Below are 27,670 nucleotides of genomic sequence, written 5' to 3'. Positions count from 1 at the left end.
GGCACTATAGTAGCATTTATTTAGAAACAGAATCTAAAATATGCTTTACTATTGATTGTCATCAACAAATGTGAAAACCAAGTATCAGTCATCTATTTTGGTTTAAGAGAGGCCTCTAGTGGTTAATATAGCTTTAATTTGATATTTTCCATGTTTAAGAGATAGAATTATTTTTAAAATAGCTATTATTCAATTACTATTGCTATTAATAAAAATAATTTAGAATCTATTTTGTTTGTTCATTTTTCTAACTTTATGTATTATGCTATTTATGTAAAAGGAATATTTTGATATCAAATAATATCTAACAAATAATATCTAAAAACATGTCAAAAATAACAATTAATAAAAGGAAAAGCAGTAGAAGACAAATTGAAGTCATAAAGTATTGAGTCAACAAAATTATGCAAAATGAGCTCAGATCTTTTACATCATAGAGTCTCCAAAGTCAAACTTCCTGACCAAGGTCCAAAAAGTCAAAGCTATAGTTTATCCAGTAGCAATGGATAGCTGATAGGGTTGGAATTTAAGGAAAGCTGAGAGCCATAAAATTGACACTTTCCAAATGTGGTGCTGAAGAAGACTTTTGAGAATTCCTTGTACAGCAAAGAGATTATATCAGTAAATAAAAAAATTATTTCAGACTGCTCATTGAAAGGGCAAATACTGAAGGTGAAGCTTAAATACTTTGTCCACATAACGAAAAGAAAGTACTAATTTGAAAAGAACCTGATATTAGGAAGAACTGAAGGCAAAAGGAAAAGGAATGGCAAAGGATGAGATAATGTTAGATAAACAATGAACATGAACTTGGACAGACTTTGTGTAGCAGTCCAGCCCATAGGTATTATGGAGAGACAAGGATTGTGAGTGAGCACAGAGGATAATAACCCCACCTTCACCTTGTCATAAGTTGCAATTATCTAATGGTAATACGCCAGGTAACTCATCCATATGTATCGAGGTATCATGTAACTGATCAATATGTATTGAGCTCATTTGTATATCAAAAAGAATAAAATGAGCGAGTCACAGCCAGCCCGCCCACTGGGAGGACACCAACAGGTTTGCAATGGAGCAACTTCTCCCCTTTCTCTCTCCTCTCTTTCTCCCTGAGGCCTGGCCTTTCGGGCCAGGCCTCCCTGTTTCTCTCTCTTTTCTAATGCTAATACCTAGCATTATCTACCTCCTTTAGTTTCTGATCTCCTTTCCTTCTGAGCTAGCATTATCCTCTGACCAGTGCAGTGTTAAATTGAGATCATTGGATGGGAATAGCCTGAATTAATAACCACCAGTGGTCAGAGCAGGCTGTGGCTCCCAAAAATCAATAATTGATTACTGACTCGATTATTTACATCTCTAAAATCGGCTCGTTCACACCCTTCGGGGGATCCAAAACTTCTATCCTGTTTCTATCTTCTCTCCTTGTAACCTCTCGCGGGCCGGGAGGTTGCACTTTGCATAGGGTCATGAAGAATCAGACACAACTGAATGAACAACATCAATAGATTACCATGTTTCAAAAAAAAATACTATCAAAAAATTCATCAATCTAACATATATGAGAATAAATATATGCATAATTTCCTTAAAGGAAACTAACTCCATATTTACACCCTTGCTTTTAGAATAATAATAATACTTTTCACATTGTGCATAAAGGTAAACTGATCCTTTCCAAAGGAACTTAAAAATTATCAAGAAACAGCATTTGTGTAATAACAGTAAAGAATTTATCACTGTTTCCACTTTAATTTTTTAAAATCCTACACTCTAGTAAAAAAAAATCATCTTTCAGAAAACTTATGTGAGATCTGCAAGGACTAAGAATAATGCAATATAAAAAGCTATGGTTTCTTTTGTATTGTTCTGATTTTAAATAAATTGCTCTCGTGTTACTACCTACTTTATGTTGCATCGGTTCATACAAGTCTAAGTTTGCCCAAATTCATCAAATCCACCGGGTCTTTATGGTAGAATAAAATTCCCTTACATTTATATGCTATAATTTTTTCAGCCATTATTCAAATCATGGGTACCTGTAGATGTGTAACTTTTGACAAAAATATATGTCTATCCAGGTGAATTCAATCACTCTGATCTCACACTGAGGCTGCCTAAGATTGAGAAGTTGAATGGTTAGCCTTTATCAAACTATTTCATGTATGTATGTACATATATAACATATATATATATATATATATATATATATATATGGGAAGACCTTAGAAACCCAAACATTAACAATCATTTTTGCTATTGAAGATTTGGCAGAGAGCAACTTAGCTCTAGAATGCCTGGTAGTGTATATCAATTTCACAGAGGAGCTATCTTGTTCAGAGCAAAAACCTGATTATAAGGAGTGAGATAAAGACAAATACTCAGTGCTCAAGGACAATAAAAATATCCAAAGAACCATGAATTGATTATAGCTGACATGCCCCCCCCAAAAAAATCTCTTTTAAGTTGATTATATGGTTCTTTCTCCCTATTGTCCATTAGCACTTAAGCTCAGTCATTTCTATACAGAACTAGGAAGGGAGAGAAAGAAGAGAAAAAAACTCTTAAGACAACTCTAGTTAAAAACAATTATGAAAAAGGAGGGTGGTACCCACCAAACAAACTAAAAACACATATTATTTTAAATTAAGAGATCATGCTCAATGTTTTTTTTTTATTATTTACAGACTAGTTTAGAAAACTCATTTCTGGACCTTGACTCCCTATAACTCCACTGTCTGTCCACTTTAGAAGTCTTACTTCTAAGACTTCAGTTCCATAAATCATATTCTTGTTTATTATCTTGACTTGCTCACATAATAATTTTGTCTCATATCTATACAAGAACTTTTTGGCTTTAGTCCTGCTCTTCTAACTAAGATAATGTCAATGAATAATATAGAATGTGTGTGTGTGTGTTTCTGAAATTACCCATTAGTAAATATAGCATTATTGGGACTGTAGGTAAAAGGCTTAATTAATATTAGCCAAGAGTCTTCCTGTTAAGGTCCTCTTGTGCTTCCTCTTTCTACACAATCAGGTGCCCTATTAATTTTGTAAGAAAAGATATTGTTTCATTTAAGGTCCCTTACTAGAGAAAAAACAAACGTAAGACTTATGCCAGGATCAGAAAAGTCAGATCAACTAAACAGTATCACTAAGAACCTCAGTGCTTGAGGAGGAAGGAAGGGAGGGAAGAAGGAAAAGAGGAAGGAAGGAAGGAAGGGAGGGAGGGAGAAAGGGAGGAAGGGAGGAAGGGAGGAAGGGAGGAAGGGAGGAAGGGAGGAAGGGAGGAAGAGAAGGAAGGAAGGAAGGAAGGAAGGAAGGAAGGAAGGAAGGAAGGAAGGAAGGAAGGAAGGAAGGAAGGAAGGAAATTCACAAATTCAAATTCAAATTTTAGCATGTTTGGGAATAAATTATACCACAGCATAGCTCAGTTCCTCCCTACAAACCCAGAATTTTATGTCAAAGTCACAAAGACAATGGGTATCAGTGGCTCTGACAGAAATAAAAAGTATGTTAAAGCTTTTCATGGAAATTCACTTCTGACCTGGAAAGAATATGAGGAAGCAGGGTTTTTTTCCCCAAATTCTTACAAATTATTCTTAATCAGGGTAGTTACAAAAATGAACACTGATTATTTTAGAAACAAGTTATAACTATGTCACATTCAGACATTTTCAGGTGAATTTACAAAAATATTAACTTCAGTAAAGTCTTATAGATATAAATATATTATTGTTAAATTATAGACTAAATCTCCACCTGACAAAACTATTTGCCAGACTCAAAGCATTAATAGCAGCAGGCAATTTTAATATAGCCAATCTTAGAAGTATCTTATCAAAGTTATAAAAATTTCCAAGTCGGAGGAGAAGGAGGTAAACTTAAGCTTTAATATTCTTAATATTTATTTTGTTTAACAAAACCAAGAACAAGCAACAATTATCATTACTACCTAAACTGACCTCACAAAACTGCGATGACAAAATGGCAAAAAGGACCATAATATTTGCCTTACTTCAATCACTGGGGGAACTAAATGTACTGTAAATTCATGTAGCAATTCACAACTGTGAGACATTTCAGTTCTAATAAGTCTAATGAAAACTAAGACACATTGTTATAAAGGCAAAGCATCTTAATACTAAAAGTAATTTAGTATTTATAGCCATGCTCTTTGTGGTGGCAAAAAATTGGAAAATGAGGGGATGCCCTTCGATTGGGGAATGGCTGACCAAATTGTGGTATCTGTTGGCGATGGAATACTATTGTGCTCAAAGGAATAATGAACTGGAGGAATTCCATGTGAACTGGAACAACCTCCAGGAAGTGATGCAGAGTGAAAGGAGCAGAACCAGGAGAACAATATACACAGAGACAGATACACTGTGGTACAATAGAATGTAATGAACTTCACTACTAGGAGTAATGCAATGATCCAGGACAATTCTGAGGGACTTATGAGAAAGAATGCTTTTCACATCTAGAGAAAGAACTGTGGAAGTAGAAACACAGAAGAAAAACAATTGCTTGATCACATGGGTTGATGGGGATATGATTGGGGATATAGACTCTAAGTGATCACCCTAATGCAAGTAGTAAATAATATGGAAAGAGATCTTGATCAATGACACACATAAAAGCCAGTAGAATTGCTCATTGTCTACGGGGGAGGGGGGGAATGAAGGGGGAGGAAGGGAGGGAAAGAACATGAATCATGTAACCATGGAAAATATTCTAAATTAATTAAATAAAATTTTGCAATCCAGAAAAAAGTTAAAATAAAATAAAAGCAATTTGGAATAGGGCCAGCCCAAGTAGTCAAAATCTAAAGGGCTGCTTTCACAAAAAGAAAAAAAAATTGTAATGAAAACATGAATTACAAAGATATAACATTCACCCTGGGATCAAAAGTAATCAAATCATATAAGGTATACCACCAGGTTAAGTTTTTCTTTTCCATAAACCTTACATGTTTATGTGCTAAATCTATTTAGTTTAAAAATAGAGAAGAGAACCTGTGAGCCTCTGAACTTTTTATCTTCTTTAATATAGTCTAATACTCTATTCAAATAGGCCATCTGTGGGGAAATCAAGAGGACTATGGAAAAACTATCAAAAAAATCAAATCATTATTGTCAACTGACCCACAACATTTGCCAAGGTTTGATGTTAATAGTAATCAATTATACATTCCTAATATTTGTAACACTAGAAAATTAGCTATTCTCACCTTACAAATTGTATCTACATCCCAAGGTAAAATAGTCTTCAAATCAATTACTTCACAAGAAACTCCCAATTTTTCTTGAGCCATATTTGCTACTTCTTTGATCACATGAACCTAAAATAGGAAAAGGCATTTAAGTATCTGAAAAGCTGTGATATTTTCCCTCAGATTACTTGATACTATTTTAGTCATTCAGTCATAAGTAATATTCATTTAAAAATTTTTGCACAACCAGTAAGAAACAGAATAAAAACTAAAATTCAAACCACAGAACAGATCATTAGTTGTTTATGTGCTAATGATGGAAACACAGATGATATTTAGACAACTCTAAATAATTTTCTGAGTCTTCATAAAAACAATTTGAGAAAAACATTACAATCAAGATCAATAAATCATGAAGTAAATGTAAAACATTTAATATTGTCTTAAGACAATATTATACAAATATGAATGCAAATCAAAATCTAAATGAAAATTAATTAGAATTACATCAAAAAGTAATTCCACTTATGAAAAAATACACAGAGAATTATATTTCCAAAGAAGGAAAATTCCACTTAGTAAACAGGTCAACTGTAATTCTGGGACAAGAAACAAAGAATGTTATCCAAACTACCAGATTCACTAAATTAAATACAATTAATAAAATAATTATTTGTAAAACCTTTTTGCTTTTCAGGTATCTCCATAGTAAGTAGTGGGTGTAGAGAAACCATTTCTTTAAAACATATTTATTTTCTTTCTTAACAGATTTTTTAAAATATGTCAATAGTAGACTGGAATTTTTCAAAGTCCCCCTAACATAAAGTTATATTATGGTAACCAAATTAATTTTTTAAATTAATAATTAATTAAATAATATAAATATATACTATAAAAGGAAAGGTTAATAAATTACTCTAAATTTTGGACATAATAATGACAAAGATTAGCTTATACTTATAATCCTAAATGAAGCTAGAGTGCTTTTTAATGGGTAGATAGCAAACCTCCTCATTCCAGGTATCATCTCTTCATATTCTCCTGCAAATTTTCCACAAGAAAGCTAACCAATGTATTAGGAATTGATCTCTATGTTTCTTAAAATTTTATGGAGATAGGGCAGAGTCAGTGGATTGAAAGCCAGGCATAGAAATGGGAGACCCTGGATTTAAGTATAGCCTCAGATGCTTCTTCCTAGCTGTGTGACTCTGATCAAGTCATTTAACCTCAATTCCCTAGCCCTTACCACTCTTGTGCCCAGAAACTAATATTTTGTATTGATTCTAAGACAAAAGGTAAAGCTTTAGATTTTTAAAAATTATAATATGGAGACCCCTTAAGCATATGGAATGCCCTTCTGTTATCCCTCATCTTCATCACAAAGCTTGCCCACATCTTTTCCTGGCATATTTTCCATTGATGACTTATTTTATGTGAATTTTGCACACAAATAATTTCTTAGAAATGTGTTACAGTCTAAATTACATCAATATGAGTCATTGTAATGACCATTAGTGACCTGCTACTCCTTGAACCATAGGACATCACCATTAGAAAAATGTTGTTTAACATAAGTTTTTTGGGAGAAGAAGCTGACTTACCTGAGTCCCCCAAGCAACTAAAGTAACATCACTCCCCTCTTGCAGTATGTCAGCTTGGGACAATGGGATATAATATGGCTCCACAGGCACCTGTTCCACTACATAAATATAAGGAGGGAAGGAGGAAAAAAGACAAAATTTTCCCTTTTATATTTACTTAAGGAAGAGTATTTTTAATTTCATCATAGAAAAGTCTAAATATATTTATATCCATTAAAATAGTACTTTATTGTGTATCAAAAACTGATAGCCCCATCAATATCAACATATACAACATTTATAAAAGATGTCTAAATTTTCAGTCAATGTTTTTGCAAGACCCAAATTATGGGCCAAGGAAGGCAGAGAAATAAATGTATTTTTCAGTATTTGGACATATCTTCTGCAAAGTCCTGGCTTTAATATGTACATAAACCATTCATATACAGATTTTTTTCTCAGTCTTTTTTTTTAATTTAATTATATTTTTCCCAAAAAAACATGTAAAAACAGTTTCCAACATTTTTATAAGAAATTTAAGTCTTGATTTCTCTTTTTCCTTCCCTCCTCCCACCCCCCAACCCCACTGAGATGGTAAACCTGATATAGATTTTTCAAGGGCAACATATAAAACATTTTCCATATTAAGCCATATCTGGAAGGAAACTTGAATAAAAAATTAAGTGAAAAAAATTTGCTTTGTTTTGGATTCTGACTCTATCAGTTCTTTCTCTGGAAGCAGATGGCAGTTTTTATCATGAGTCCTCTGCATTTTAGGTCATTGTCAAAAATAGATTTAATGAAGATTAAAATATAAGGCTATAACTATCTATTGATGTTCTCTCAGTAACCTTTTTCAGGTAATAATTTCATTTGTTTATTTTCTGCATTATTTTAATATCTTTGTGTCTTCAATAAATATTGAAAAATGATTTTTTCTTTGTTTCCATGGTTAGATCTATCTGCTCATTCTTTTAGCTTCCAACAACCTTCCATAAACCACTTCCAATTCCATATAAAGTATGAGACAATGAAGTAGCAGAATACAAATGTAGCAATACTCATGTAATCAATGAGAAAAGATCACCACAGAAAGACTATCAAATCTGTTCCATTTTATGTCTATCCATTGGCCTCCTTACAGTTTCATCTGTAAATGCTCCTGGAATAATATAACTTAAGTGGGTCTTACACAAAGCATTGCCCAAGTTTATTTTCCCCTCTATTGCTTTTAAGTATTCTGTGCTAATATCTTGCCTTAATACTGAACTAAGAGATAATGTGGCACCATGAGTTCAGGTCACCAAGTCCAGATAACTAAATTTTCTAATACTAAAAGAACTAGCCATTTCTATTACTGAAACATTATCTGAGACTTTTTATAAAATGATGGTCCTTCAAGAGATCCTTCAAGATTCTGAGAAGATGACCACTTAGATGCAGCAAAAAAACAGACTTCTCTCAAAACCCTTCCACACCAATCAAAAACAAAGTGCTTCAAGGGGACAGAAAACCAAATCCAACAAGAGGACAGAGGGACCCTCCTGCTGGATACAACTTAAAAGGTATGCAAAAAAAAAAAAAAAGCCTGAATTCTTGAACTCTCAGATCCAAGGGAAAGGAAGAAGGAAGATCCCAGAACTTCTCGCCCGCCTACTGTGCTGAGTCTCCAGCAGTCCCTGGAATCTCTGGGCAGGCATGGGTGCTGGTCTGGAGAGAGTACCTTGCTGGCCCAGCTGTGCCGGGCTCGGGGAGTTAAACACAGTAGGGAGGCAGCTGGAGAAGAAGCTCAGAAAGGGCAGTCTAGTTGCAGGCAAAATGCTACATTTTGCCACCCCCCCCCCATTTTCCTCGACATTTTGGCCTCAGGGCACATCCAGCTCCAAAGATGAATTCCACCTGAGCTTAATATTTTCAACAGGACAGATAAGAAGAAGCCTTCAGAGGTCAGGGAAGTTTAATCTCCAATATCCCTACTCCACTGGCAGCCTTGCTAACTAAGCTCCAAGGGTGAAGGCTGAAACTACTAAAGAATACCCTGATAGAGTGGGAAGCCCAGCTCCCTTTAGCCTCCACACCTTTACATATACCTTCAGCTTCTGCTGCCACCTGGGGAATATCTCACCTCAGTGCTCATTAATACCATCAGCCTAACCTAGTCAATCAGCAGAACAAAGAAGCCCCTTCAGGACATAATAGCCCAAACCCACAGATCCAACAAATAATCAGAGGAATAAGATTACAGCCAATTACAGGGCTGAAAGAAGGAAAAAATACAAGTAAACAACAGAAAAAGAAAAAAGAATTTACAATCGACAGCTTCCATACCGGCAATGAACAAATATTGATAATATGAAATAGGTCTTGACCAATGACACATGTAAAACCCACTGGAATTGTGCATTGGCTATTGGAGGGGGTTCAGGGGAAGAGAGGGAAGAACATGATTTTTGTAATCCTGGAAAAATACTCTAAATTAATCAATTAAATAAAATTAAAAGAAAATAAGAAAAGAAAAAATAAATAAAATACATTACCTAGGGGCAAGTAGGCAGTACAATGGTTAGAAAGCCAAGCTTTGAATTTCCAGGACCTAGGTTCAAATCTGGTCTCAGATACTTCCTAGCGGTGTAACCCTGAGCAAGTCACTTTATCTCTTACAACTCATCTGCCTTAAAACCGATACTTATTATCAATTTTAAAACAGAAAGTAAAGGGTTTTTTTTTAAATAATAATACACTACCTACTTTATAGGGTTACAGTGATCAAAGTACTTCATTAATAATAACAATTTACATTTATAAAGTGCTTTAAGGCTCCCAAGAAATTTGGGTTCTAGTTTCAGTGATGCTACATAATTGCAAATCATTTAACCTTTCTCAATATTCAGTTTCCTCACCTTTTAGTGGAACAGTAGGATTGAATTAACAATCTCTAAATTCCTTCCATATCCAAAATTCTATAATTCTAATTCAAATATATGCCCTGTACTCTGTACTATGCTGTGGAAGATATAAAAGCATAAGATATGAGTCTTGCCTTCAAAGAGCTCACAACCTAAATGAGAAGGTGAAACGAACTTTCTGGAAACTGCTTAAGACAAATTAGAGAACAAATAGTGGTTGTTAAAGGCACTTTTATTTACATGTGTATATGCGGAAAGGGACATAAACTGTGTGTAGATGTTTGATGGCAGGATTCAGGGGAGTGATATGGGAAAGGAAATGAAAAAAAAAAACAATTTAGGTATGCCAACAGTCTAGTACACTAGCGCTAGACAGATTGTTCTTTTTCCTAATCAAGGTGTTAAGGAGAGGTGAGCTAGAATAAGGTTTAACTTCAAAGAAAAATAAGAGTTTGTGTTGTTTGTGTTTGCATGTGATCCTAGAGGTAAAAGTGAGTCATTAGAGTTTATTGGGGCAAGAAAGGAGAGAGAGCTTTATGTGGTCATATCCACACTTCAATAAAAATAGTTTGGCAATTATGTAGAGGATTGGTTTGGAATGGAAAGAGAGAAGATGCAGGGAAACCAATAAGAAAGCTATTACAATAATACCAGCAAAGAGATAGATATGGACTAAGCTAGGCCTGGTGATATCATTCTTAGCCTTCTCTTTTACAAAACAAACATATTTTAATAAAAGACCCCAAAACTGTCCTGAAGTTACCGAAAATTACAGAGTATTCATCTTAATTTAAAAAATAAACTCCTCCCACCTCAACTAAAGATCTATTATTTCTTCAATGTTAGAACTCAAAGACTGATGTTTCAAAATATAGTATGTAAACACACAACTCAAAGATTCCACTATAATAAAACTAAACTATTTCTCTTCACAATGCTTCAAAACAATAAATCTATGACATTGTCTATCCTCAAGTCCATAATAACCAAAGAAATAATGCTTTTTGTAAGATTCATCAAAAATTTGCTTCAGTACATTTCTTAATAGTGCTATAATTACAAATTAAGTACACTATCAAAAAAATCATACATTATTTGCAAAATGACTTTTTCTCAATAATATGCAAATTGTGATAACTTTCTAATAGGTTTCACATCAGTGAAAATTAGTAGCTTTCTACTATGTTTAACTACCAATGGCTAGTAGTTATTCCATTTTTGACATACAAGATTTCTTTAACTAATTAATCCACTTTTCATCCATGCCTTTCAACCAGGACCAAGTTTGGCAAATTGAATTGATGTTCACTCACATAAATATGCTTTCTAGCAAGGCTAGCTTGGCATCACTTCACTATAATAAATGAACTGTGATTTAAATTACAGTGTTTTCCAAGCTTGTAATCTTTGAGTAAAAATTATTTCTATTTTCATCAGCGTAAATTTTTTTAAAGTAAAAGCAATCACAAGAGAAAGAAGAGGGACTACAAATCAGGTTATCAGAATTTAGCAAAATACTGGATATTGTCACCAAATTTTAAGGAAGGATGAAGGCATAAAAACTGGAATGGCTATGTGCTTTTAGTCAATGTTTTAAATGGATATATTTCAATCTTGAAAAGCTGTTATTTTTTTTAAGTATTCATAAACTCTCTCTCTTGGGGGGCCAGTAGAGCCCAAACAAGCTACTGCCACTGCCTAAAAACAAAATAAGTTAATGGGCAAAAATTCTGAAACATAGCAACAGAAGAAAATAATTTCAGGAGTAGGAAAGGAAAGCAGGAAGGCAAGAACTGCTGGGCATTTCCTTTAGGATGTAAGGGCCACCTTTGCTACTCTCTGGTGCCTCCATGTGGTTATTAATATCATAATTTCTGGGGAGGGAAAAGGCTTCATCAAATAATTTAGAAAGGACTAATGAAAATTTGCATAAAACAAATTCAGAAAAAAAGATAAGATCTAATTTTTTTTTCAATTTAATCCCCCCTGTTTGCCTTAAAAAGCACTTAAACAAAAAATGAAGTAAGTCACATTTCTAAAATTACTTCAATACAGCAATACTTCAAATATAAGTCATTTCATTGGTAGGAGCATTTCCTTCACAGCAGATTCCAACTTTTTTTCAGCTGGGAAGGCTATGGGGTCTATTTCATTCTTTCAACTTTCATTCGTTTCATTCATTCAGTTTCCAGGGTAGCCTTAGTCCCAAAGTCCATTGGTATAGGACCCTCTTCTTATTAGTAGAAAGCAATGCTCACATCTATATGAGGTCTAGGGCAGAGCTAGCAAGAGGAGGACATAGCTTTAAGTAATTAAGTCTCATTAGTCTCTTTTGAGCTCTTCAATCTTCTCCAAATTTCCTTTGGGTTGCTAAGTCTTTTCAATCTTTTGGTGCCTCTGACTTCCACCTTCAAGAGAGAACACTGAAGACACCAACCTCACTTCAGGATGCTAAAGGAAAAATAAGGCTCTGGGAGACACTGACAAAAAAGGGAGCTGGCAGTTTTCATCATGAAGATCCACAGCCTGCTTACACTAGAGACTTTGGAGAACTTTCCCTTGAGTGAGATCTAAGATTCTCTCTTAGTTGAGCTCAGTTACCTTGCTTCCAAAGAGAGGTCCTTTACTTTGTATTGTCTGACATATATTCTCATACTCATCATATTTCTGATTGCTACCAGTTTAGAGAGATGGGGTTCTTAGTGTAAGAGTTTATTTTTCATATATTGTATTAATTCTCTTATCAGTGCCTTAGAGTAGAAAGGTCCCAATTTCTATATACTGGGGAGAATTACTGTGTATTCCTATATCTGGGATCTGGGTAGGAGATTCTATATAGTCTACTCCTTTTTGCACTTTCTTTATCCTAAAGAATCCCAAAGAATGTCTTCCTTAAAAAAAAAAAAAAGTATCTTTCATCTTAGAATCAATACCATGTATTGGTTCAAAGGCAGAAGAGCTGTAAGGGCTAAGCAATGGGGATTAAGTGACTTGCCCAGGATCACACAACTAGGAAGTTTCTGAGGCCAGATTTGAACCCAGGACCTCCCATCTCTAGGCCTGACGCTCAACCCACTTAGCCACCCATCTGTTTTCCTTTTTAACAGAATTTGATTAATTAATTAAAGGGATAAGGGTTCTTTTCCCTATGTACATGTTTCCCATGATATTGAGATGGAGGGGGATGGATTGTTTGATGGACTTCCTCTTAATTAGCCATCTACCAACTAGAAATATCTTGGGATGTTCAAGGAAGGGACTGAATAATAAGCTTCTACAACTCCATTTATTGAGCTGTCTCATCAAGCTTCAGTGTCTCTGGTCATTCAAGAAGGCCACTAACCTATGTTACTTTATTAGTTATGATGCTGGCCTAACCCATACACTGATATGATCAATAAACTGATATTGCTTACCCAAAATCAGTCTCTTGAAATAACTTTAATCATAACATTAGAACAGTGTTTTGTTTGTTCATTATAGAAGTGCTAATTGGAGGGAAAGGGGTCAAGCCTTGGATAGAAAGCATAGGGTCCTCCTTCTCCCCAGTTACCAACAATAATCAGAAGTTATGTTCCTTAAAGACCTAGTCCCTGAGAATAACAATATTCAAGGGAGCAGCCAGATATCATCTTTCTCTGGGGACAGCATAGTGGCCTCCATCCCTAATTTCCTGCTTTCCCTTTTGGGAAGAACTGAAGTCCCCTTAGAAATGAGTGTGGGAAGAATAGGCTATCGATGTTTATTTTGCTTCTATTCAAGGCAATGACATTCCTACTTTACATGAGGGAAATGATTTTCCATATCACCAGAATCCAGTATTACCTCCACAAAATAATGAAGCATCAACATAGAAATTTAGTGCAGTTTTCTTAGATATTGCTGTAAACCTTAAAATTTCTTAGACTTATGAATGTTGGAAATTTCACCATTGGGAAATTTCATACTTGGAAAAAATTTCCTACTGATAGTAAGAACTCTATTGGAATGTGAAACCCCTTGGCATGGGAGGATCCTTCTCCTCCCTACTTAAGACTACTTTAGGACAGAAACCTTTTGCTAAACAATGGAAAGGGCTTTGACCTATATGCTTAAGCATAGAACAGGAAGTTCTTTGAGTCATGATTGATTTTAGAATTGATACAATAGAGATACTTGGAATGACAGAACCAGGTCTTGGAACTTACAATCTCCACCCTACTCAGTCTAACAGGATTTAGGAAGGGCTGTAGCATAGATCAAGATTTAGTTATTTGAGATATGACCTACAACAGACATGTTCAAAGGAAACAGACCTCTGGGTGGTCCTGGGTTAAGCTAGAGCCACCATTGGCATAGGGGAGACATCGACAGTGATTGGTAGATGTGAGAACTGAGGGGAGGGGACTTAGATAGTTTCCTTAAAGATAGCGGGGTCTGAAGAGAGAAGGAGGAGGTTTTGCTCTGAGCGAGGTGGCTCTGAAGGAGGACTGAGGAGGTTGCTCTGTGGGAGGACCAGAAGAGAAGGCTGGCTCTAAAGGAGGAGAATTCTCTGGAAACATTTCTTGAAAGGAGGCTCTCTTGAAGGTGGAGCCTGAGGTTGGCATAAGAAGCCTTACCTAGAGAGATCTTGGGTGAGTGATAAAACCAACTGACTGATTTATTCATTCTTATTCCTTTCTTACTTTCTCTCTTTTTCTATTGATTAATCAGTGTATTATAAATTAAATTTCTCTATAAAACCCAGTTGGCTTGGGCATATTCATAAATTGGGAATATATTCCCTGGCGACCATCTTATATTTATATAAAACCAAGACACAGTAGAAAACATATTTCAGCGGTCATAATTGATATATATATTTCCCTTGCTCCCAAACATTTTAATTATCACATTGCCTTCTTCATAACACCTTTCCTGATCATTTTCCTGCCCCATCACCTTATATTTATTCTGTAAATATCAATATATATGTTATTTCTTCCAATAGAAAGTAAGATCCTTGAGGACAGGAACTATTTTGGGTCTCTGCATCCCTAGAATCTAGCACAGTCTCTGACACATAGAAGGTATTCCATAAATGCTTGTTGGCTGAAGAAACAAATTTGTTCAAGGTCACATAACTAGTAAGAGGCAGAGACCTTTTGACTCTAAATACAGTGTTCTTTTCATTACATCAAGTTCTCACTCCTGTGTGTGCTTTTTAAAAGGAAATCATCAATAAATCTAAACTTTCTTTGGGCTCCAGAAATTTACTGATGATGAAATCATCAAGCTCATTTCTTGTTACTCTTCTCAAAGTAATCTATTTATTATCTTCCACGCACAAAATATTTATCAGGGTGTGTGTGTTAACATTCATTTAGCTATAAATTCATGCCTCTGCTTTCAACCCTTTTTTCTTCCCTTACATCAAAACAGATTAAAACAATCAAGTATGAAAGGAGGGAAGGGGAAGGAATTGAGAGTTTCTTTATTGGTGCACACTAGTATTCTCTTAGCTTGGGCAAATAAAAAAGATAGTGCAGACAGAATGAGGTAACACATATAAACATGGCTGGAACCATTGCAAATTTTGCCAACAAACTGATTTTTATGATTCTAAAGATATATCTATTTCTAAAGTGGAAGTGGTGAAAACATAGCTATGCTATTGTTTTATTACACTATTTATTTTCTGAATAAGAAACTACAATGCATACAGACAAAATGCTTCCCAACTGGTCCAATTTACTATACCATGATATGAAAGAATCTGGTTCAATGTAGGAAATTTCATTATATTCACTAAGATGCTAGGAAGCATTATAAATTTTTAAAAGAATAATGGTAGAACAATGATACATGTATAACCCAGTGGAATTGCTTATCAGCTCTGAGAGGTGGAAGGGAAATGGGATGGAAAAAATCATGAATCATGGAAAAATATTCTAAATAAATAAAAAAAGAAAAGAATCATGGTTGTTGAAATAAATCATACTTGATAACACTCCCTAATTTATTACATTGTTTTGGGGAGAGCACTTTGTAAGCCTTAAAAAGCATTGCTGAAATATGGATTATTTTCATTATATTGTACCTTATGATACTTGTGAATGACTAGCATTTTTCAATGAAGATTGAACCTTCTTCATAAAACGTTAACTAATTTTCAGTCACACAACTAATATGTGTCAGTACTTGAAGCTACTTCAAAAGTAATGACTTCCAGCTTCTTAACAGGTAAAAATTTAAATAATGACTTGAAGGTTTATTTATTATTATTATTTGTATATATTAACATCATATATGATATGTAATATATAATTATTATTATAATTCATTAAATTCCTTGTGTCATTAATGCATGTTAGTCCCTAAAAAAGAATCGTAAACCAAATTATTGTTGCTAGATCAAAAGTCAGTCTATGCTAGAAGCTTTTATTGACTTACAAAAAAAAAAAAGACAGTCTTTAAATATGCATCCCAGTCTTGGTATTATTTTAAAACAATTTGGTTTTACTTTTTAATACATATTATATTCTTTAAATCAGATTTTCTCTTTTAAACTAAAGCATATCTCGAGTGTTGAGGTCACTAAGCATATTCATGAAAACTGTTTCCTCCTAGTTGTTTCATAACATTTTGGCAGCTAACATATTATAACTAAAAGATGCTAAGTGAAAAAATTTAGCTGACATCTCCTCAGAAAAGGTGCATTTAACTAATCCCAGCACTGGCTATTTAAATGTTTTGGCTTTTTCAATTGAATGAGTTATTTAATAATATTGAACATCCATCAACTATTAGTTATCCCCCCAAAAAAATCATGATTTTTTGTCCTCTCTAACTACCAAATACTACTTCATGATCTTGTTATCACAGGTTTATGAAATAGTATTCCAAATTTTTTTACTACTTATTTATGTCCAGTTAAATATACATTTTCCTTCCGCAAAGCTTTCCAAAAGTCACATTTTATTCTAATAAGAATTATGTATAGCTAAATAGCTAAACTTAGTCTTTGAGAATATTATACCAGTAAAATTGCCAACATTGTTTGGCTAATTTCCAACACAGACCAAAAAAAAATTAAAATTCCCCTTCCAAATGTCTTGTGTTGTGAATTCTACAGTATCCCAAGTAAATCAAACATATAATTACAAATTCTCACCAGTAGCTTTTCAGGTCATTAATTAGAACTAGGTTATTGATAAACCTATTGTTTTAACACATACATAGTAGTTTCTCTGACCTTTGGCAAAAACAACTTATTTTTCTAAAAAACAATTTTTTATTTAATAGCTACTAAGTAAAGGAATTATGGCATACCTCTCTATAACTGTTTCTAACTTCTTGTTAAATTTTCAAATTTGATGGTCTATATTTTTGCCAGAGAAAGGACATGGGGCTTATTGACAAATATATATATATATATATATATATATATATATATATATATATATATATAGTAACAGGCAATATCTAGAGCATAAAAAAAATTTTTTAATTCATGAGTGATTTAAATTATCTACTTCAACAAATTCTACTTAATCTCCACAGAGAATATTGATAAAATTATATTTCCTTGTTTTTATTGAAGTAATAAAGTATATTCAATGACATTAAACAAAATCAGATTCATATAATCTAAGAAGCTATTTCCCCACCACTCACTTTAGGTATAATGATATTTTTAAACCTAAAATTTGTTTTCTTAAATCTGGTATCATTATAGAAGTTATATAACAAGGCCATTTTGATTCTCTTCAGAATTCAAAAATTCACGTATAATTAATATTTTCCTGTAAAACATCCTTGGGACAATTAATATATTTGCCTGAAAGGGTAATTTGAACATTGGAAACAAGGCTATATAAGGCTTTTAGTCTCACCTACTTTGTCACTATAACAACCATTGATGAAAGTAATTTACTGCTACATTACTGATGTCATGTATAGTTCAATTAAATGAAACTGGAAAGGTCAAAAAACATATCAAAATAGCTTCTCTACAGGAGGCCTAGATCTGATAATGTCATAATGACTCATTTTTTCCTTTGATTCATAACTATTTTCTATGCTTGCTACTGTACAAAACAACTTTTTTTTTTAAAAAAACTAACTTATTGACATCTAAATATTTTATAGACAAATATTTGGCATTTCTAGATGATAACAGGTATCAAATAGTACTTTCAGCATCACAATACACCCAAAAATTGATACTCTACTATTATTTGATTGGATAATCTAAACCACACATATAACACCTTTTTTATTTCTATACATTCACTTAGGTTTACAGAAAGTATATTGCTTTACAAAAGAATCGAATTGGAAGAAGCTACTCCTGAGGTATAATCATGTGCTGAAATAAACATAATTACTATCATTTTAGCAAATGTACATTAGATTGACATAAATAAAACACTTATTTTCTTTTTGTTTTTTAATTAAAAACCCTTACCTTCCATCTTAGAATCAATACTGTGTGTTGGTTCTAAGGCAGAAGAGTAGTAAGGGCTAGGCAATGGGTGGGATTCAAGTGATTTGCCCAGGGTCACATAGCTAGGAAGTTCTGAGGTCAAATTTGAACCCAGGACCTCCCATCCACTGGCTCTCAATCCACTGAGCAACCCAGCTGCCCCAAAAAACACTTATTTTCTATTGGGAAGAACAAAAAAAAAAATTCAACTATTATTAAGTTTCTCTTACAACTTGTGTGATATTAAAATGTATAATAAATATTCTCTTTTTTATCAAGTGTGAAGGTGAAAATCTCATTAAGGAAATGCTTATGCCATTTACATTTGATTTTTGAAATATATTACTTTATTTTTTCCTTTTCATTAAGATTATTTTACCTCAGCAGAATTGAAGAAATGACACTAATACTGTGTAAAACAGTTGAAGTTTATATTCAACTTCTTTTCATCTGCTTATCCCTTTTTCCTTTGTCCCAATAGCCTAGTGATCTCTAACTGCTCACTAGCTAAATTGTTTCAGGCCTCTAAATATGTTTGGTTTCTTGGGGATGTGCCTCATTCTCCAAAAATGGCCCTCATACCTTCTCTTCTTCCCCTTCCTAGTTGTCATCAAATTTCCCATTCTCTCAAAATAGCTGATAAAGAGGCTCTGTGGTATAGATAGCAGAGGTGTCAAACATGTGGCTCACAACTGCCTACAACTCAGACAATCATAGTAACTAGGAAATATTCAGGAAAATAAATAAGAATACAACAGGTTACAAATAATGTTAATATATTTTCCTATAGATGGGTGATCCTGGATTCAAATATGATCTCAAATACTTTCTAACTGTGTGACCATGGTCAAGTCACTTAACTGCCCATTGTCTGGCCCTTATCACTCATCTGCCTTGGAACCAATACACAGTATTGATTCTAAGATGAAAGGTAAGGGTTTAAGAAGTGTGTATGTATGTGCGGTGCATGTGTGCATGTATGCATATGTGTTCCTAAGTCAACATGCAGCAAGGATGCTTATGTTTGGTTTAGTGGCCCAATTTTATTTAAGTTTGACAATACTAATATAGAGAGTATTGGATTTAGAGTCAGGTTTAATTTCCACCTAACTAACCAAACTAATTTATATAAAGGGCCACATATACACCAGTTTCTTCAGGGATATCCTTGGTTCTGAATTCCCTTTGAGATATATATGTATATTTAATACATATAAAATAGATATGTATATGGATACAAATACACATGTTACATCATTTATATATAAAATCATTTTAGGTTCTTTCAAATAAACTTCAATTCAACAATGATTAGATGCATATCATGCACTACAGCTACTCTGACATACTATCATGGTAACAAAAATGAAACAATCCCTCTATCCTCATGCAACATGTCTAAAGACAAATCACAAACACAATGCAGATACACACAGATGCACACGCACACTCAAAAAAGCAAAAAGTAGACAAATCTGGATAAGACAGACAAATCTGAATAAGATAGACAGCAAGAAGTTGAATTTGAATTAAATGTGAAGAAAGATAAAGATTGGAATTGTAATCTAAGTAGAGAAGACAAACTGAAACCAGTTGCCCAGAAGCAGAATGCCGAGTTTGGAGAAATAATCTGATTTGGCTGGATATAAAGTTGTTGCCTCTAAACACAACCTTGCTGACTATATGTGTCCTTGGCCGTCTCTGGTCATCCTGGAAACCTATCCTGCACCTCAACTGTCCTTTTCCTACTGAGGCAGATAACTGCTACAAATGGATAGAGCATTTGGCCTGGAATCAGGAAAACCCAAGTTCAAACCCCAGGACTCAACACTTATTTGTATGGTACTGGGCAAATCACTTAGTCTCACATTTCTCCAATTGCAAAATAGGGGAAATAGCATCTACCCTCACAAAATTGTCTTAAGGATCAAATGAGATATTTATAAGGCACTTAGTATAGTGCCTCGAACAGAATAGACATTAATAAATTATTGTTTCCTTCCTTTCTTCCTGAGGTGAAGTCACTTATTGTGGTTTCTCCCTAAAGAAGATACGTGAGGACAAGTAGTAAAGGGGTAAGAAATCATTTTGGCTGGAACTTCTTTATCTTTCTTCATTCACATTTTTTTATTTTATTTTATTTTTATTTCCCTTCCCTTGAGATTCAAGACTTTTTGTTCCTACAAAAGAACTATTTTGTTTCACTCTGTGAAACTCTTTGATAGTTTAATTGGTACGGTAACAGCTTTGTAAATTTTACATTATTCTGGCATGGGCCAACCATTAGCAGCCCTCTATTTAAATAATTTCTGATTTCTTTTTATTAATGTCTTGCAACTATATATAATCTTAAGTTTTTTCTGGCATAATGAATTCCAAATGTTTTAAGCATTTTGCAATTATTTTCAATGAAATTTCTCTTTTTTCTTAGTTCCTTCAAGATTGTGTTTTGGGGGGATAGAAATAAACTTTTGATTTTGTGGGTTTATTGTGAATCTTGCTAACTTACTGAAACAATGATTCCATTTTCTCTGATGGTATTCCGGGATTTTCTCAGTAAATCATCATGTTGGCTTCAAATGAGAATAATGCTATATTCTCTTTGCCAGTGTTTAAGCTTTTAATATTTTTCACTTGTCTCATTGCATTTCTAGAACTATGGGGAAAAGAAAGACTTATTGGGAAAGCTTCTGGTGGTTTTCCATAGAAAACAATATCGGCCTTTTGATTTTGGACTTTTAAAATCAAATTAAATATTACTCTATGATGTCTGAGCTTTGTAGGGTTTTATTATAAATGCCTTTTATACTTTCCTAAAGGTTTCCTCTCTCGATATTATTATAACAATGGGACTTATGGTGTTTTATGTCAATTCTTTTCCTAATGTTGAATTATTCTTGCATCACTGATACAAACACACAGAATTGGAGAAGTTGAGAGATGAAAGGGACCTCAATCATCTAGTCCAACTCATACATACACCCAAAAAAAAAAATCCATACTGCAACATATTTAAATGGTCATCAAGTCTCTGCTTGAAGATCTCCTGGAAAAGGAAACCCACTATCTCTGAAAACAAGCCATTCCACTTCAGGACATCTCTAACTATTAAGGCAATCTTTTCTGACATCAAGTCTAAATTGGACTCTGTAACTTCTAGCCATTGCTCCTGATCTGCCCTTTGGAGATTAACAGAACAACTTTAATTCCCTCTCCATATGACAGCCCTTCAAATGCTTGAACACAGCTATTATGTTCCCCCTGAGTCTTCTATTCACCAAGTTAAACATACCTAGTTCCTTTAATAGATCCTCATATGTCATGAAATCAAGGCACTTAATCATCCTGCTTGCCCTACTCTGAACGTTCTCAAGCTTGCCAATTCTTCTTAAACTATGGCATACCAAAAAAATTGTATAATAACAGGTTTTAAACTATTTCTATCAGTCTTAGAACCAAAGTCCTGAGCAATTTGGAAGAGAAACAGGTAGATGGTTTCAACTACTTACTAATATCTATTGATGAATGATGAATGAATGGGAAAAGTAGCTAAAACAACTTGGAAGTTCTCATCAGAACCATTAAGGAATATTTGAAATTACTATAACTGGTTAAATAATTATTGTTTCACTTTGGTTCTTTTTTTCTACTATTAAATATAGCTCTCCTGTTGTAACAGTCTATAAGGGGCAGAGTACAAAAAATAACAATAATTTCCCTATTCCTAAGACTACACTCCTCCTAATGCATCCCCACATTGCATCAGGATTTTTAACTGCAAGGTCATACCCCTGACTTAAATTTAATATTCAGAGAACTAAAATAACCAAATCCTTTTTAGAACAATCTATCCAGTTTCCCATTCTTATATTTTGGGGATTTTTTTTTACCCTAGTAGATTTTTACAATTATGCCTATTTAATTTCCTCCTTTTAGATGTAGTTAGTCTAATACTCTACCCTGTCAATGTTTTTTCCAAACTCTGTATCCACTATATTAGCTATCTCTTTCACTTTGATGAGTATATTTTTATCCAGGCTATTGCTAAAACTGTTAAACGCACAAGGAAGTGAGCAGAACCAAGAAAACAATTTATACAATAACAAAAAAATTGTAAAGACAAAGAACTTATTTGAAATCTGATCAATGCAACCATGACTCCAACAAATGAATGATAAGGAGTACTATCCACTTCCTGACAGAGAGGTGATCCACTTCAGATGGACAATGAGATATACATTTCTCGATATAGTTAATGTAGGAATTTTTTTCACTTGAATATTAGTTACAAAGATTTTTTTCTCCCCTTTCCTAAGGGGGAGGAAAAAATGCTTAATTAATAACATTGAAATTAAAATACTCTAATTAAGAGAAAAGAAATGAATGGGTTGGTTCTTTTTCTATAACAACACTAAGTAAGGACAAACACCCAAGGGAGTCCAGTGGAGACCTACTGCCATTTTGACACTAAAGCATTAACAATTAATTACTCTCAATGCAACCAAAATTAGAAGGGGGAAGCAATAAACTGGGAGAAAATTTTATGACAAAATTCTCAGACAAAGGTCTAGTTTCCCAAATATATAAGGAACTAAGTCAAATGTACAAGAAAGCAAGCCATTCCTCAATTAACAAATGGTCAAAGGATATGAATAGGCAATTTTCAGATGAAGAAATCAAAAGTATCAATAATCACATGAAAAAGTGTTCTAAATTCTTCCTGATTAAAGAAATGCAAATCAAAACAACTCTGAGGTACCACCTCACACCTAGGAGATTGGCCAATATGACAGTAAAGGAAAATAATAAATGTTGGAGGGGTGTGGCAAAATTGGGACACTAATACACTGCTGGTGAAGTTGTGAATTGATCCAATCATTCTGGAAGGCAATTTTAAATTATGCCCAAAGGACTTTAAAAGAATGCATGCCCTTTGATCCAGCAGTACCACTATAGGTTTGTACCCCAAAGAGATAACAAAAAAAAAGTTGTACAAAAATATTCAGAGCTGCACTCTATGGTGGCAAAAAATTGGAAAATGAGGGGGTATCCCTTGATCAGGGAATGGCTAAACAAATTATGGCATATGATGGTGATGGAATAGTATTGTGCTATAAGGAATGATGAACTGGAGGATTTCTATATGAACTGTAAGAACCTCCATGAACTGATGCAAAGTGAAATGAGCAGAACCAAGAAAACATTATACACAGAAAGTGAAACATTGTAGAATGATCAAATGTAATAGACTTGCTACTAGTAGCAATACAATGATCCAGGACAATCCCATGGGACCTATGAGAAAGAATGCTATCCACTTCGAGAGAAAGAACTGTGGGAATAGAAATACAGAAGAAAATGACTTATCTTTTGTTTATATGGGTACATGATTTGGATTTTGGTTTTAAAAGATTGCTCTATTGCAAAAAATGAATAATATAGAAATAGCTACCAAGTGATAACATTTGTATAACCCAGTGGAATTGCTTGTCAGCTCTGGGAACAGGGAGAGAAGAAAGAAGGGAAAGAACATGAATCATATAACCATGGGAAAATATTTTTTTAACAATCAATTAATTACTCTTTAAGCTCAGCCATCCAAAAATTTCTGAATTCATACAATTATATTACCATCTCATGAAGGGTTTTTTAACCGTTTGTGTGTGTGTGTGTGTCATGTACCCCTACAATGGCAGTCTGGGATCCATTCTCAGGCATATGTGTGTGTGTGTGTGTGTGTATATATGTATGTATATGTATATGTATATATATATATGCTATATAAATAAATGTATAAAATAAATGACATAGGATTACAAAGAAGTTCAATTATATTGAAATAACAAAATATTTTTTAAAATAAGTTCATAGAACATAATTTAGGACCCCCTGCTTTAATCATCTCTTTCCATCTTTTCCATAAGAGGAGCCTCCAAAATATGGTAATAGTAAAAAAAATTTTTGATATATAATTGTGGTCTTCTTGTAACCCTAACCAGGTCACTTAATATCTATTGCCTAGTTACTGTTCTTCTTCCTTGAAACCAATACAAAGTATTGATTCTAAGATGGAAGGTAAGGATTCTAAAAAAAAGAAAGAAAGAGAATCTTATCTGTTTTCAGTAAAACATAAATATGCTATGCTATGTTCAGTAAGCAACTTTCTTATCAAGTTTTAAAATCACCCAATGATTTCAGTATAGGTTTAAGGAAAAATATTTCAACTGTAAAGAGTTGTGTCAACTTTATATGTAAATTTTTATTTCTAACATTGAATATTCCTTAAAGAAGATTCCATTTTATATTCTACATAGTTAACTAAAGATTTTAAATTTGATTGCTTTAATTTGAAAAATAAACATTCAATTAGACATGACTGAATGTACAGAATTTTTTATTTGGAAAAGACCCTAGAAATCATCTAAATCCAAAACTAGCTTATTTTACAAGTAAGGAAACCAAGGCAAAGAAAAGTTAAATAATGTGACCTGAATCACACAGCTAATTAGTGACAAAAGTAAAACAGGAAGTTCCACAAGACTCCTAAGTCCTGTGTTCTATCCACTCCACTATGCTGCCTCTGAGAAAAGCCTGATGATTCACTGAGAGATCTTAAAAAGAAATTCAAAAATGATTCATTAGATCTTAACTAAACTATTACAGAAGTTATATTTGAAGAAAAAATGGATATAGGAAACTTCAGACCAAGCAGACATTTTCCTCTATATGAAATATAAAATAAAGACTAATGAAAAATTATCATCCAAAGTTTGTATAATAGCATCTAACAAATACCTCATATACTTGTAACAGGGGAAAAAAGAGCAAAATATTTTACCTGCTGCCCTATAAAGGATTTTAGGTTCAAAAAATATACAAGGGTTGTTGTCTTCTATACATGACAAAAGGAGTCCTTTTGCTTGGAAAGGGCTTCTAGGCACAACTACCTGACAAAAAAAATAAAGAAAAAATTTTAAATCAATTTAGGTACTGTCATATACTGGTAAAATTAAATTATAGAAATGAATGTTCTTTTAAAGAATCAATATCTGCTCATTAAGAAGAATGCAAAATTCAGCTTAAATTAACTAGTATGTATTTTAAATTCCAGCCAAAAGAACTGCATTTTTAAAAAGCAGGAATAGAAATACATACTTTTACTAATAAAGTTCATCTGTGATACTTGGAATTATGGGATTATATATATATGTATATATATGTATATATAGATTGTGTTTAAGACATATAATCAACAAATATTTAGTTAACAGCAGAACTAGGATAAGACCTCAAGTTTCCCTATTCACATATTCTGCTTCATAACACAAGCAATTCTTACTTGATGACATGATACTTTTGTAACTTGAATCCAACTTTTGAGACAATTAGGAAAAGCTGGCTTACATCATGGTACATTCCAGTGAACTCAGATTTATAAAGTATAGCTCAAAGAGGGACAATTCATATTTGTGTATAAAGAGAAAATGGTTGGATAATTCATTCAAGTTAAGTTGCAAGTTATTGAGTCAACATTTTACTAAGCTACACAAGTCACTGTTGTCTAGTGTATGGCTACTCTCACAAGCTGCTGTTTCTAAATTATGTAAACCTTAAAATTTCTTAGACTTGCGAATGTTGGAAATTTCACCATTGGAATGTGAACCCCATTGGCAAGGGAGGTTCCTCCTCCTCCCTTCTTAAGATTACTTTAGGACAGAAACCTTTTGCTGAACAATGGAAAGGGCTGCAGCATAGATCAAAATTTAATTATTCCAATCTCCACCCTACTCAGGGTAACAGGATTTAGGAAGGGCTGTAGCAAAGGATCAAGATTTAATTATTTGAGAATATGACCTTCAACAGATATGTGCAAAGCCACAGACCTCTGGGCGGTCCTGGGTTAAGCTAGAGCCACCATTGGCATAGGGAAGACATGGACAGTGATTGGTAGATGTGAGAACTGAGGGGAGGGAACTTGGATGGTTTCCTTAAAGATAGTGGGGTCTGAGGACTAGAGGTTGTTGGTTGAAGAGGTTTTTGCTCTGAGAGGTGGTGCTCTAAGAAGCTTGCTCTGAAGGAAGCTGGAGGTGGAGGCCTCTGAGACTGTTTCTCCATTTTGGTCATGTGAGTGATAGGGACTGATCTCTTTTCTTTGCCTCAGCTATCTAAGGGCTTGGGCCTTTTGGCCCAGCCTAAACAGAAGGGGTATTTAAGCCCTATTCCCTTCTCTCCCCTTTCTCTCTCCCTCTCTCTCTCTATCTCTAATACCTTTCTTCCTCCTGTTTGTAATTAAACTCCATAAAAGGTTGACTACTGACTTGAGTTTTCATTTAGGAATTACATAGCTGAATTCCTTGGCGACCTTAAATTAATATATATCAGTCTTTTAAAGTGATTTCATTGTCACAATTACATTAATAATATATCTCTACTTAGCTAAGAATAACAATTTTGGTATGCCACTAAACTCCACAGAAGAGAATAAGACATTAATATGATACGAGAAAAGCAATACATTGAGGTACTTCTAAACTAAATGCTTAGGAATGTACTTCCTGACCTTAACCAAAGACCTTACTGAGGAAATGAAGCATTTCCCTCCTTTCCTCCTAAGAGAAAATAAGAATGTAGATTCAAGCAAAAGTTCTGTCTAACAAAATTTAGAACTTGAGGATTCTAACAATATAACAGGGGAATGATTGGAAGGAGGGGGCACAGGGATCAACCTAGAATTAAAAGAGTAAGAAATTAAAGCTGAAAAGAAATACTAGAGTTTCTATCTCAAGATGCATTTTTGTCTGGATCTTTATCACCTTATGTCTTCTGTCATATCCACTTTTAGTTAAACTCTAGTAAGAAATTTATGTCATTTTCTACTTTTCTATTCCCGAAGTCTAACCTTGAAACTAGTAGGTAACTCATAAAAAATTTGTGGAATTATACTATAAAGGAAAGAAGATAAGTTTCCAAACTTATTCTTTTAAATCTGTGAGAATTATGACATCCTCAAGCTATTGCTGTTTCAGGTGATATTTCCATAACAAAACTGAGGTCTCAGTCTCATAAAGACAACTAAGTTCATATTGAGTACAAGACCTCCTGTATTTTCCTACTCTTAATTAGCATAATACTATCATTTTCAATTAATAGAAATTAGAGTGAGAAAAATAACACAATAATCAAACACAATCAATGTGATGACTCTACCTTTATTCCTGGACAGTGAGCAAAAAAGGCCTCAGGACTCTGAGAATGATAAAGTGCCCCATGGCCTACACAACCCCAAGGAGCTCTTATTGTAAGGCTTCCACAATTAAAGAGATCTCCAGAGCGATAACGATATTTTGCTGCTTCATTAACAATCTGAAAAAGAAAACATGATAAAATAAGTCATTAATGACCTACTGTTACATATATTTTCCTCAAATAAGCCTATCAGAGTTTTAAATGTCACATTGATCACTTGGAAGGATTGGTTCTAGGAGTAAAGAAACACTGGGCCCTTTACTAAGAGCATAAA

The 27,670-nt window shown here is 33.7% G+C and overlaps 1 protein-coding gene across 1 annotated transcript in view; it reads right to left on the bottom strand.

Annotated features, from left to right (window-relative positions):
* The window catches only part of BCKDHB (branched chain keto acid dehydrogenase E1 subunit beta), a 307,967-nt gene that overhangs the window by 218,016 nt on the left and 62,281 nt on the right, over nucleotides 1–27,670 (bottom strand). The window contains exons 5-8 of the mRNA XM_056818521.1: nucleotides 27,358–27,513; nucleotides 24,989–25,097; nucleotides 6,820–6,917; nucleotides 5,237–5,347 (exon numbers count right to left, since the gene is read on the bottom strand). Of these exons, the coding sequence (XP_056674499.1) occupies nucleotides 5,237–5,347; nucleotides 6,820–6,917; nucleotides 24,989–25,097; nucleotides 27,358–27,513 (474 nt within the window). The remainder of the gene's footprint in view (nucleotides 1–5,236; nucleotides 5,348–6,819; nucleotides 6,918–24,988; nucleotides 25,098–27,357; nucleotides 27,514–27,670) is intronic.

The sequence above is a fragment of the Monodelphis domestica genome, chromosome 2, assembly GCF_027887165.1.
Source record: "Monodelphis domestica isolate mMonDom1 chromosome 2, mMonDom1.pri, whole genome shotgun sequence".
NCBI classification, from domain to species: Eukaryota; Metazoa; Chordata; class Mammalia; order Didelphimorphia; family Didelphidae; genus Monodelphis; species Monodelphis domestica.
This window is presented reverse-complemented; position numbering and strand designations above follow the sequence as displayed.